The sequence below is a fragment of the Rhinatrema bivittatum genome, chromosome 5, assembly GCF_901001135.1.
Source record: "Rhinatrema bivittatum chromosome 5, aRhiBiv1.1, whole genome shotgun sequence".
NCBI lineage: Eukaryota > Metazoa > Chordata > Amphibia > Gymnophiona > Rhinatrematidae > Rhinatrema > Rhinatrema bivittatum.
In genome coordinates, this window is record NC_042619.1 from 362162921 (window position 1) to 362175768 (window position 12848).

The window sequence follows — 12848 nt, forward strand, 5'->3', positions numbered from 1 at the left end:
CAATTCTCCATTCTATATAGTATACAGGAAACGACTTCGACCTCCCTTGCCCCTGCCATTGGTGGTACCATCTCCGGCCGTACAACTCATGGCCCAACAGTTACGTTGTCTCTGGCGCTCTACCCGACAGAAGCTTCAATGCACTGCAGTTGTCACTAAGAAGTTCGCAGACCGTCTATGACATCCAGCCCCATCTTTTCTCCCCAGGGAGAAAGTTTGGCTGAGTACGAAATATCTTCACTTGCGGCTCCCCTCCATGCACCTAGCCCCAAAGTACGTCGGTCCGTTCTCCATCAAGGAAAGGGTGGGGGCAGTCTCTTACCGCCTCCACCTCCCGCCTATGCTCAGGGTCCACAACGTCTTTCATGTTTCCTTGCTGAAACCGTTGGTTCTGTCCATCTTCCATAGGAAGACCCCACATCAGCCACCCCTGAGGCACACGAGGATACAGTCTACTAAGTCAAAGAGGTCCTCGAGGTGCGATTCCACCACAGACGTTGGGAGTACCTCCTCTCTTGGCAGGGTTACGGTCCTGAAGAAAATTCCTGGGAGCCAGCCTCCAACATACTGGACAAGGGCCTCCTCCATCAATTCCATGTGGATCATCCTGCTAAACCTAGATCCCCAGGAAGGGGGCGTAGGGGAGGGGATACTGTTACGGTCCCGGGCTGTAACCCGGTCCCTCCACCGGACCGGGCCGCAGGAACTCCTCTTTGACAGTCTAGGCCTAACCTGGCTCCTGCCGCGGCGTTCCCTCCTCGAGGGAGACGCCGTCGATCCTCCGTGGTTGGCCCTGCCCCCTAAGCGCGCACAGGGGCTCCAGCCTTAAAGGGGCCAGCGCGGGAAACTCAGCACAACCCTATGGATGATGCCAGACGCTGCAGGGTTATTTAAACCCTGCAGCTGGCCCTAAACCTTGCCTTGCAACAAGGTTCTCAGCTTAGAGTTGCTGATTGCTGATCCTGTCTTCTGGTTCCTGACCCTGGCTTCCGTCCCTGGACTTCCGACTCCGCTTCTCCCCTTGGCTTGTCTTCAGCTTCTGACTCCTGGCTTCCGACCTTGGCTCGTCCACTGACTTCTGGCTTCAGCTTCTAACTCCTGGCTTCCGACCTTGACTCGTCCACTGACTTATGGCTTCTCTTCACCCATAGGTATCCGGCTCCTCGCCCTCCAGGGGGTTTCGCCTAAGTCCCAGCGGCTCGGGTCCTCACAAGCTCCTCCCGGGAGGACCGCGGGCTTCCAAGGGTGAAGCCTTGTGGGTTCTCTCTTCAGCGCTGCCTCCTGGCGGCGACGTCCACTGTGGGCCCCCACAGTGCAACACCATCCGCCCCAGCCGACCCAAGTGTCCACTTTCCTAACAGACAGAGACGGCCACCAGGATAGTAGCTTCGACTAGTCTGTCCCCCCACCTTTTTCAGGTCTAAACCCAACTCTCCGCCTAGAGCCCTGTTTTGTTTCAGCTTCAGGCTGTCTTCCTTCATTACCAAGAGCACCTAGGTTGTTGTGCCCATTGGCACCTGTTTGGTGTCTGTTGGTCCATGCCATTCGGAAACAGCCTGCAGTTGGTATTCACTCATGTGTGAGGACTACCATCCTGCTTGTCCTAGGAGAAAGCAGAGGCGCTTACCTGTAACAGGTTTTCTCCTAGGACAGCAGGATATTAGTCCTCACGAAACCCACCCGCCACCCTGCAGAGTTGGGTTTCATTTTTTCAGTTTATTTTATTTTTGTGATTCTCTATAACGAGACTGAAGGGGACCCCGTGTGGCTGCGTGGATATTGGCATTCTGGGCATGCTCAATGTGCCAGTCAAAGTTCTAGAAACTTTGACAGAAGAAGTCTCATGATATGAGTGACAAGACGTGCTTTGCTTTGCTCCGGTGCCCCACTCCTCTTCATCAACCTCAATTGCACGCTCTATCATGATATTTTGTTTATCTTCTGGGTGAAATATACTTTCTACTACTTAACCGCTGCCTTCTCAGCACCTTTTGGTAGCATTTTGAGCACCTGATGGTCGCTAAACCAGCCTGGAAAGAGAGAAGCCGTTTTCTTTCCAAAATGGCATGGGGCACCAGTAACCCTACTTCTCCAGCGGTAATGGCAATCTCAGTGATGTGGCTAGCACAATTCTTCAGACCCTCGATGAAAAAACGGGAGCCCTTCACACGCGTTTTGATACACTTCAATCACTCCTAGCTGATAACACTACCCGATTGGGGGAAGTTGAAACTCACTTGAACTATGTAGACGAGCGGAATGTGAACGCTCAAATGTGCTGTTAACACCGCGACCATGTCATTGGGAAAAGCTACCGAACAACTTGAGGACTTGGAGAATTGATCACGATGAAGCAATTTGCGCTTTGTCACTCTGCCAGAATCTATTGCAGACCGGGACCTTCATACTGTGTTGGAATTTGGCTTCTCTGAGCGTTAGATCTGCCTGCAGCATTGGGGCCTGTGACAGTTGAGCGAGTGCACTGGCTAGGTGGACGGACACCTGGCTTAAGCCCCCCGTGACCGGTAATTGCAAAATTTCTGAATTTCCTGCACAAAGACGAAATTCTACGCAGCTACCGTAAACAAGGGACTTTGAAATACGAGAATCTCCCGATTCTGCTGTTTGCAGATTATTCGGCTGCTGTTTCTGCTCATCGGAGGGAGTTCATCTTGGCGTGCTTACTGCTGGTTAAATACCATGTTTGTTTCACCTTATAGTTCCCGACAAAGCTATGGGTGATATTCCACAATACTTCTCATACATTTGATTCAGCCACAGAAGCTCAAGCTTTCTTTATTTTACGCTCGCCGGCTGCGGGGCTCCACAGCCACCTTCACTAACACCTCACTGCCTGCTCGCAGCAGCCCTTGGTTTCCTGGCAGCAGCATGGAGCCGCTGCCGATGCACATCACTCCAGCCCAGGCCCTCCGAATCTTCTGCCTGCGTGGGGCGGCCGAGCCGCTGCTGACCTTCTCTTACGACTGGGCCCTCCCTAGGCGTGAGCGCACGCTGCACGACCCATTTAAAGGGCCAGAGGCAGGAAAAGGGTGCTCGGCCCCCACTGATAACGTCGGTCCCTCCAGCCTATTTAAAGGCTACCTCTGGCTCCAGCAAACTGACTTGGCAACATTTCCCACGTTCCTGTCTCAACAGTCCTGACTCAGCGGTCCTGTCTCAGTGTTCCTGTTGCAGCGTTCTTGCTCCAGCACTCTGATCCTGATTCTCCAGTCCCAGTGCCTCCGCTTTGGTTCTGGTCCTCACCTTCTTCGGACCTATCTCTGGCTTCGGACCTCGGACTGGATCTGACCTACACCTACTGCTGCCTGCTTCTGACCGGCCCTGATCTATGCCTACTGCTGCCTGCCTCTGACCTTGGACCGGACCTGACCATGCCTCCTCCTGCCTCCAGCCTTGCCTGACCCATGCCGGTCCCTGCTCCAGTCCCTACAGACCAGGCTTGGCCTGCCTTTCGCCTACCTCAGGCTCACAGCCCCGAAATATCTGTCTCTTCTGGCCACTCTCCTGGGACCAGCTGTGTAGAGGCCCACCTAAGACCAGCCGGTCCTGGAACCCAAAGGCTCAACCTGCGGGGAATGAGGGCTGGTAGTGGCGAAGCTCCTATTGGCCTCTGCTTCATGTTCAGCCTCGCTTCTCGACAGTGGGGACCGTCCCCACAGGTAGCACCATCACCACCTCGGGCCAAGGGTCCACAATATCTAACACTTTAATCCTCGGCTGCAAGCTTCTACTCCACCCACAGAAGTGGTTGACTGACCCCATTGTGCTAATATCTTTGGAACCAGCTTCACTGGGGTCATTTTTGTAAACTTTGCTGACATTTTCCTGTGGCCTTCCATTATTTTGTCTTCCAAATTTTTCTTTTTCCATAAGTGGCTTGTTGTTGGTATGTTCTTATTGCCTTAGATGGGGGGTGGGGGCCTAACACATATTGCACACAACTTCCCTAGCTTTTAGCTAGCATGAATCTGAGGGAGGTAGTGCTTTATTTTTTCTTTTATTGTTTGTAAGTGGGATTGGGGATGGAGAGTTGGAGAGGGGGGGTTTTAGGGCAAAGGTGTAAGAAAAGGGAAGGCCTTTGAGATCATCCTGGGTTCCAATTTTTATTTTTATTATTTTGGGTGGGCTTGAGCCTAGGCTGGGGGGCTCAAACCCGATATACATTACCAGGATTGTAAGCTGGAGGTGCAGCTCAAGCGGATGTTTGAGGTCTCAGCATTGAGTCTACACATGGCTTCTGTGCCAGTTTGATGCAAAGGGCCTGTCTCTGTTGGATTCAGAAGGGTCCAATGTCTATGACCTCAGCAGACAGCGGTGCCTTGCAGGCTGCTCGTCTGGAAGCAGGCATAGCCTCTGTGGCGGATGCTCTGTATGATTTGGTGCCTTCGTCGGCTCACTGTATGGTCTCCTCGGTAGCGGCCCGTAGGCTTCTGTGGTTATGTAACTGGTCGGCTGATTTGTCGTCCATAGTCCAGCTCTGTAACCTTCCCTTCAAAGGGAAGCTGGTATTTGGAGAGAATTGGATCAGTTAATGAAGGTCTTGGGGGGAGTCCAAGGGGAACAGATTGCCAGGGGACAGGAAGTCCAATAAGAAGGTGTTCCCGAGCTTGTTTTTGGGATTCCCATAGGTTTTATTCTGGCAAGTCCTTATCTGGATCCGCCTCAAAAGAGGGTGGTGGGCGTCTGCAGTCCTTTCGGGGAGCCCGCAGATCAGGCAGAGAAGGTGTTAGGCAGGGCGCCGGGAGCGGAAAATCAGCCCAATGAAGCCAGTCCATAGAAGCTGAAGGAGGAAGATTGTCCAGCTTCTATGAGGAGTGAGAAAAGATTACCTTCGAACCACTGGATGTAATACGAGAGGGCTACGCTCTAGATTTTTTATGCCCGTCTCGGGAGGCTTTTGTAGAGACCCACGTGCTCTCACGCAACAAATGAGATACAGTGTGGGGGGGACTCTGCAGAGGTTTGTTGCCCTAAAGACCATTGCTCCCGTCCCTCTGGAGGAGCAGGGACAGGGAAGATATTCCGTTTACTTTGTGGTGCCAAAAAAAGGAGGGCTCCTTTCTTCCCATTCTCGATTTGCAAAAGGTGAACCGATTCCTTCAAGTCCCATGCTTTCGCATGGAAACGCTGCTTACAGTGATTGCAGTGGTTTACAAGGAAGAGTTTCTAGCCTCCCTAGACCTAATGGAGGCGTACCTGCACATTCACATTCGGAAGGAACATCAGAGGTTTCTTTGCTTCAAGGTGTTGGGCCAACACTTTCAGTTCAGATCCCTTCCGTTCGGCTTGGCAATGGCGCCCCATACATTCACCAAGGTGATGGTGGTGGTGGCTGTAACTCTTCATAAGGAGGGAATTTTGGTCCACCCGTATCTAGATGATTGGTTGGTTTGAGCAAAGTCCAGGGAGGAATGCGAGAGGTCTCTCTGTAGGGCAATGATCACCTTACAGTCGCTTGGTTGGGTTATCAATGTGCAGAAGAGTCATTTGGAGCCGACTCAGTCGTTGGTTTATTAAGGGGCTCATTTTGACACTCGATAAGGCAGAGTCTTCCTGGCATTGGACCAGGTGACGAAGTTGCAGTCTCAGGGGAAGTGTCTTCTTCATCTGGAGGTGCCCACGGTGTGGGATTATTTACAGATCCTGGGGTCTATGGCATCCATGTTGGACTTGGTCCCATGAGCCTTTGCGCACATGAGACTGCTTCAGCATATACTGTTGTCCAGGTGGAGTTCTTGCTCGGAAGCATTTCATCTTCCCTTGCCTCTGCTTCAGGAGTTCAGGTCCAGTCTCTTGTGGTGGCTGTCTCATCCCAGTTGATCGGCGCAAGGTCTGTGGCGGCCGGAGGAGAAGTTCTGGTCCATCAATCATCTCAAGACAAGGGCGGTCTGTCGAGCCCTGGAGGTTTTTCTGCCCCTGTTCCAGGGTCACATGGTTCAGGTGTTCTCAGACAACACAATGGCTGTTGCATACATCAGTTGACAGTGCGACATGAAGAGTCATGCTGTGGCACTGGAAGACTGGAGATTATTTGCCTGGGTGGTTCATCATCTTGAAGGTCTAGCCACATCGCATGTAGCGGGAATAGACAATGTGCAGGCGGTCTTCCTGAGCAGGCAACAATTGGATCCCAGGGAGTGGGAGTTGTCCCCAGATGCGTGGAACCACATTTGCACAAGGTGGGGCACTCCCCAGTTGGATCTTATGGTGAAATGACTCAACTCAAAGATGGAGAGATTCTTCAGTCGACGAAAGGAACTCTGTGTGCCCTTGGCCAATGGGAATACTTCTGTATGTTTTTCCTCCTTGGCCTCTCATAGGTCATGTCCTCAGGCACATGGAGTCCCCTCCCAGGAGCGTAATCCTGGTGGCAGAGTGACCGCGGAGACCGTGGTTCGCAGATCTGGTGTGGCTCGCCGTAGAAGGTCCTCTCAGAATGGCTCAACTTCCAGAGTTGTTGCGTCAGGGTCCCATATTTTTGGATCGGGAGGATCGCTTTTGTCTCACAGCTTGGCTTTTAAGAGGCGGAGACTACTCTTTAAGAGTTGCTCTGAACAGGTCATCTCCACACTTCTTCAGTCCAGAAGACCAGCGACCTCTATGGCATATGTTAGGGTCTGGAAACTGAAGTATGATGCCTTCAGCATCATCTGGATCCTCTGACGATGGAGGTGTCGCATATGCTGGATTTCCCGCAGCAGGGGTTGTCTAAGGGTGTGGCATACAATTTGCTTCGTTTGCAGGTGGCTGCCTTGGGAGCACTTAGAGGCAGGTGTCTGCTCATCCGGATGTCGTTAGATTCCTCAAAGGGGTTAAACTGTGATGTCCTCCGGTGCAAAAGATTTGTCTGGATTGGAGTCTTAACTTGGTACTTTGTGTCCTTTGTGGACCCCTCTTTGAGCCTTTGAGAAGAGTGACCGTGAAAGATTTGACTCTGAAAGCGGTTTCTATGGTGGCTGTTTCTTCAGCTAGAAGAATTTCTGAATTTCAGGCTCTGTCATATAAGGACCCATTTCTGCAGATTTCCAGGGACGGAATCTTGTTGAGAACAGTGCCTTCCTTTGTTCCTAAGGTGGTGTCTTCCTTTCATGTCAATAGACCGTAGACCTTCCAGGGTTTCCAGAGTGGTTGAAAGATTCTCCTCAGGGTATAAAATTATATCTTCTCACAGGACAAGCAGGATGGTAGTCCTCACATATGGGTGACATCAATCACGGAACACATTTGTCAAAGTTTCTAGAACTTTGACTGGCACCTACTGGGCATGCCCAGCATGACACTAACCCTGCATCTAGCAGGGGTCCCCCTTCAGTCTCTTTTTTTCCGCGCAGCAGTAGCCACGCTGGTTAAGGAGCTCTCTAGAGATTCCTGACAGGAATTTTCCTCACAGAACTTCTTTCAAAATTTTCAAAAAATTCTACCCCATAGGGGTCCCCCTATCAATTCCGTACTCCGCGGTCGAAAGTTAAGGTTTTACCCTCGTTTGCGGTTGATTCCTGTTGAGTTTTCCCTTCGGGGCCTACCGGCCATCAATCGCACCACTGCTAAATTTTTGTTGAAGTCATGGCGTCGGGTTTTCGTCGGTGCCCCCATTGTCCTCAGACAGTGTCCATCACTATCCCGCATAGGGTTTGCGTATTGTGTTTGGGGTCCGACCATGACATCTTAACTTGCACCAAATGTGCCCAATTGACACCGAAGGGCTGTAAGGCCCGCTCAGAGAAGATGGAGTTTCTTTTTCAGTCAAAACCCCCGACTCCATCAACTGCTTTGACATCGTCTGAGCCGGTGCCATCGACCTCTCGCCAGCAGCAGGACACTGGGGCTGCCTGACCGGCATTGACTACTCCGAAGGTGTCGACTTCTTCCTCATCGCCTCAGGAGAAGGACCGAGGAGAACATCGTGAAAAGCGTCAACACCGTCATCGGAAGGTCTCAGTCCACTGATCCAGGCAAGCCTCGGCATCGGCGTCGACAGAGCCACCGACAAAGAAATCCCGTCCAGAGAAGGCCCCATCCTCCTCTGTGATCGGGTCACTGAGGCGTTCCCCACCTTCATCAGTGCAGGGAGCCACGACTCCACTTTCACCGGTGGACCCTCTGGCTACGCCACTGTTGCCTCCCACTCTGGAGCTGGGGTTACATGCCACAGGCTTCCATGAGGAATTGGATTGGATGATCCAAGAGGCCATCGGTAAAGCACTGCAGGGCTTCTGACCTCCATCGGCACCGACACCAATGCCAGCCCCAGTCACCAACCCAATACCCACGGTGCTTGCACCACTTCTAGGCAGACTGGATGTGCTGATTGGTGCTCTTCCACCGGTGGAACCGAGCGTACCAGTATGTCCACCGCTTTCCACTCCGATACCTTTATTGTCGGAAGATACTGCCTTCTGGGATCTTGTCACCGACTCACCCGTCTATATCACCAGTTCCATCGATGCCTATATTGCTATCGGTACCGCATTGTCTTCAATCAGTGCCACCATCAATGCTGTCAGTGCTACCTCTGATGCCGTCGATGCCTAGGCCTGGTCCTTCAGGAATAGCATCATTACTCCCCTCTGGAGATCCTATGGGAACCTGTGATCAACCTTATGATCTGTGGACTGATGATTCTTCCCAGGATTCTGATGATCTACCTTCAGAGCCATCTCTTCCTGAGGAGAGAAGACTATCTCCTCCAGAGGACCTGTCCTTCATTAATTTTATAAAGGAAATGTCTGAAGCCATACCATTCCAACTTCAGACAGAAGAGGATTCCAGACATAAAATGCTGGAAGTACTCCAGTTCGTAGATACACCCAAGGAGATCATGTCCATACTTGTTCATGAAGTTCTCCAGGACCTGCTGAAGACAAATTGGGCACCCAACATAATCTTTATATAAAATTTTTAGGTGTATGGTGATGCTTCATAAACCACCAAGAGCACTTAACATTTAGTGCCTTGCTTGCAATTTCTTGTTTAATCATATATATAAAAATTTTATATAAAGATTATGTTGGGAATTAATTGTTGCTGGGTGTGAGTTCACATAGGTGAATTTTAATAAATACAATTAGGATTTAACTTAAAAAATATAAGAATTAGTTGGGTTATGTGAGGTTTTTGAGTGGTGTAGAATTGGATTTACCCCCACGGTTGTGGATTAACAGTGGTTGGAAGACAAATTGGGAGCATCCAGGCTCTGTACCACCGGTGAATCAAAAAACGGATGCCACCTACCTGGTACAGACAGCCCCTGGCTTCCAAAATCCACAGCTGGATCATCATTCTGTAGTTGTGGAGTCAGCCCAGAAAAAAGCACAGAAAAAAGCCCAGAAAAAAGCAGCATCATGTCTCACAGGACAAGCAGGACTACCATCCTGCTTGTCCTGTGAGAAAGCAGAGTTGCTTACCTGTAACAGGTGTTCTCACAGGACAGCAGGATGTTAGTCCTCACGAAACCCACCCGCCACCCCGCAGAGTTGGGTTCGCTTGCGTTTTGTTATTTTATTTTTCGCACGTACTTCTTGCTATACACAAGACTGAAGGGGGAACCCTGCTGGATGCAGGGTTAGTGCCATGCTGGGCATGCCCAGTAGGTGCCAGTCAAAGTTCTAGAAACTTTGACAAAAAAGTGTTCTGTGATTGGGCTCCATCCTGATGTTGTCACTCATATTTGAGGACTAACATCCTGCTGTCCTGTGAGAACACCTGTTACAGGTAAGCAACTCTGCTTTCTGGATGTGCGGCGGACTCTACTTTGATATTTGGATGTTGCAGCGCAGGCCGATGCAATTCGGCCACAAGCTCTGCCCACCACGGCGCGTTGGAATTTAAACAGTAAGTCCCCGCGTTTACGCGGGAACTTCAAGTATTTAAAGGGATGAGCCCAGCACAGCATTGCCTCGGCTACAGGCTTGCTTGTGATGGTGCTCTTGTGACTGTCTTCTGGTTCCTGCCTATTTTTGACTAGGGATTGCCCTGGACCTGCTCTGCCTGCCGCCTGCCTTGACTACAGATTGCTCCTGGACCTGCTCTGCCTGCTGCCTGCCTTGACTATGGATTGCCCTGGACCTGCTCTGCCTGCCGCTTGTCTTGACTACAGATTGCCCTGGACCTGCTCTGCCTGCTGCCTGCCTTGACTACGGATTGCCCTGGACCTGCTCTGCCTGCCGCCAGCCTTGACTACGGATTGCCCTGGACCTGCTCTGCCTGCCGCCAGCCTTGACTATGGATTGCCCTGGACCTGCTCTGCCTGCCGCCTGCCTTGTCTACAGATTGCTCCTAGACCTGCTCTACCTGCTGCCTGCCTTGACTACGGATCACTCCTGGACCTGCTCTGCCTGCTGCCTGCCTTGACTACGGATTGCCCTGGACCTGCTCTGCCTGCTGCCTGCCTTGACTACGGATTGCTCCTGGACCTGCTCTGCCTGCCGCCTGCCTTGATTACAGATTGTTCCTGGACCTTCTCTGCCTGCCGCCTATCTTGACTTCAGACTGTTTCTGGACTTGTTTTACTCACTCCTGCTGGAGGCACGGAGTGCCATCTCCGCTGGCTGAGAGCTCCCTTGGATCTACTATTCCTCAAAGGTAAGATCCTTGGCTACATTGGATCCACATACTTGATCATAACAGGCTGAGTGTCAGCTACTGACACAGAGGGAGTTTTGTAGGGCAGTAGTGCGGTCCTCAATTCATACCTTTACTAGACATTAACGTCTGGATGTCAGGGCAAAGGATGAGCCAACCTTTGGGGAGGGTGTCATGCGCATGGGTCTTTTGGGGGCCCACCTGGTTTAGGGGTGTTTGGGTACATCCTACTGGTCTGGACGGATCTGGGTATGTTCAGGAAAGGAAAATTGGTTCTTACCTGCTAATTTTCGTTCATGTAGTACCACAGATCATTCCGGATGCCCTCCCAGTTGATTCCGAAAGACTGAATTCCTGCCTTTGCTTATTAGTAAAGATTATTTCTCTTAGCGGTGAGTTGAGTGGAGCAGGATTCAATTCCCCATTGTTTTTGGTTCTTGACAAACAAGCGGGCCGATACAGTACATTTGGACGCGTGTTTTGGATGCGCTAGCTTTACCCCTTATTCAGTAATGGGTAATAGCGCGTCTAAAACGCGCATCCAACCCCCACAAACCTAATAGAGCCCGCAACATGCAAATGCACGTTGATGGCCCTATTAGGTATTCCCGCACATTTTGCTTTCAGAAACTAGCGCCTACCACCTAGCGGTGATATTAAGTTGGAGGTCCCAAAAGTTTAAAAAAGTAAAAAAAAATTGAAAATGGACCTGCGGCTGTCTGGTCGAAAACCGGACGCTCATTTTGCCGGCGTCCGGTTTCCGAGCCCATGGCTGTCAGCGGGCTTGAGAACAGACGCCGGCAAAATTGAGCATCGGCTGTCAAACCCGCTGACAGCCGCCGCTTCTGTCAAAAAAAGAGGCGCTAAGGACGCGCTAGTGTCCCTAGCGCCTCTTTTTACCGCCGGGCCTAATTTAAATAAATTAATATACTGTATCGCGTGCATAGGAGAGTGGCCTGTGCGCGCGTCGGGAGAGCGGGCATCCGCTCTCCCCTGTTTTTACTGTATCGGCCCGAAGGTTTATAGTTTGGGTGTATCCAACCTTTAATTCTCTATGTGTTTTTGAAGGGGTTTCTAAAGTATCTTGGTTTGGGTAGAGGTCAATACTGAGCATCTGCAGGTGGCACTCTCAGTTAAGTAGCAGTGCCTCAAAGTTTTTTGTTCTCTGACTCCATCTGCTGGAAGGGATGTATAACCCACTGGTCTGGACTGATCTGTGGTATTACAGGAACGAAAATTAGCAGGTAAGAACCAATTTTCATCTCTTAATTCTCTCCCCACTTTTACTGCTTTCTCTGTAATATGTTAAGTCAAAATAAGAACATAAGAACATGCCATACTGGGTCAGACCAAGGGTCCATCAAGCCCAGCATCCTGTTTCCAACAGTAGCCAATCCAGGCCATAACAGAGAAAATATCAGTAATCATTTTTAAAAATTGTATTCATGCTTTTGCTTTGACTTGCTCTTTTGATGTCAAAAAACAATTAGAGCAGTGACATTTGGGTTATATTGGAGTACTTTTATTGTAATTGATAGCAAGTTTAGAAGCTCCATCAGGCACAGCCCTTTGTTGCTATGGTTTATTGTTTATTATCATTGTTTCTGTTATTATTATTATTAGTAGTACTTTATTTTTAATATTTTAAGTTTAGTATTATTATATTGTTATACTTCAGTGTATTCCTAATGTTCCACATGTCCTTTGTTTCCACATGTTCATTGTAACTCATGTTTCATTGTACCCGCCCTTCGGCGACAGTTCAGTTTCATGTAAACCGGGTGATATGTATCCTATACAGGAACATTGGTATATAAAAATTAAAAATAAATAAATAAATAAAGTTTGGAAATTTGCATTGGACAATTAGAAATACTACGTTAGCTGTACTGTCTAAAACACCTATTTTGGTTTTTCTTTTCATATTCTTTAGGGGATTCGTGGTATTCCAAGTGACCACTTAAGTAGAATATTAGTTTCTGTTGAATGTCAGAGAGAAGAAAAGGAAAAAGAATTACCTGAAATTCAACAGATTAGAGAGCATCTTGTTCGCCAAATGAGCATCAGACTCGAAGAGAAAGTGTCAACATCTTCTCTTAGATATGCTTCTGCCTCTCAGCTCTTCCCAGAAGGTAAGAGGAATAAAAATTGCAATAGTGACTGTCTATGACAAACTGGAACCAGTGAATCTATTATTACAGGTATAGTTACTATAGCAGAATTTTACATATATAACAAATACTGTA

The 12848-nt window shown here is 49.7% G+C and overlaps 1 protein-coding gene across 7 annotated transcripts in view; it reads left to right on the forward strand.

The window, feature by feature from the left end:
* DZIP1 (DAZ interacting zinc finger protein 1) overlaps window positions 1-12848 on the forward strand; it is a 600492-nt gene that overhangs the window by 334759 nt on the left and 252885 nt on the right. For all 7 annotated transcript variants that reach the window (XM_029604725.1, XM_029604724.1, XM_029604720.1 and 4 more), the window contains one exon: window positions 12536-12734. In XM_029604725.1, coding sequence (XP_029460585.1) covers window positions 12536-12734 — 199 coding nt within the window. The remainder of the gene's footprint in view (window positions 1-12535; window positions 12735-12848) is intronic.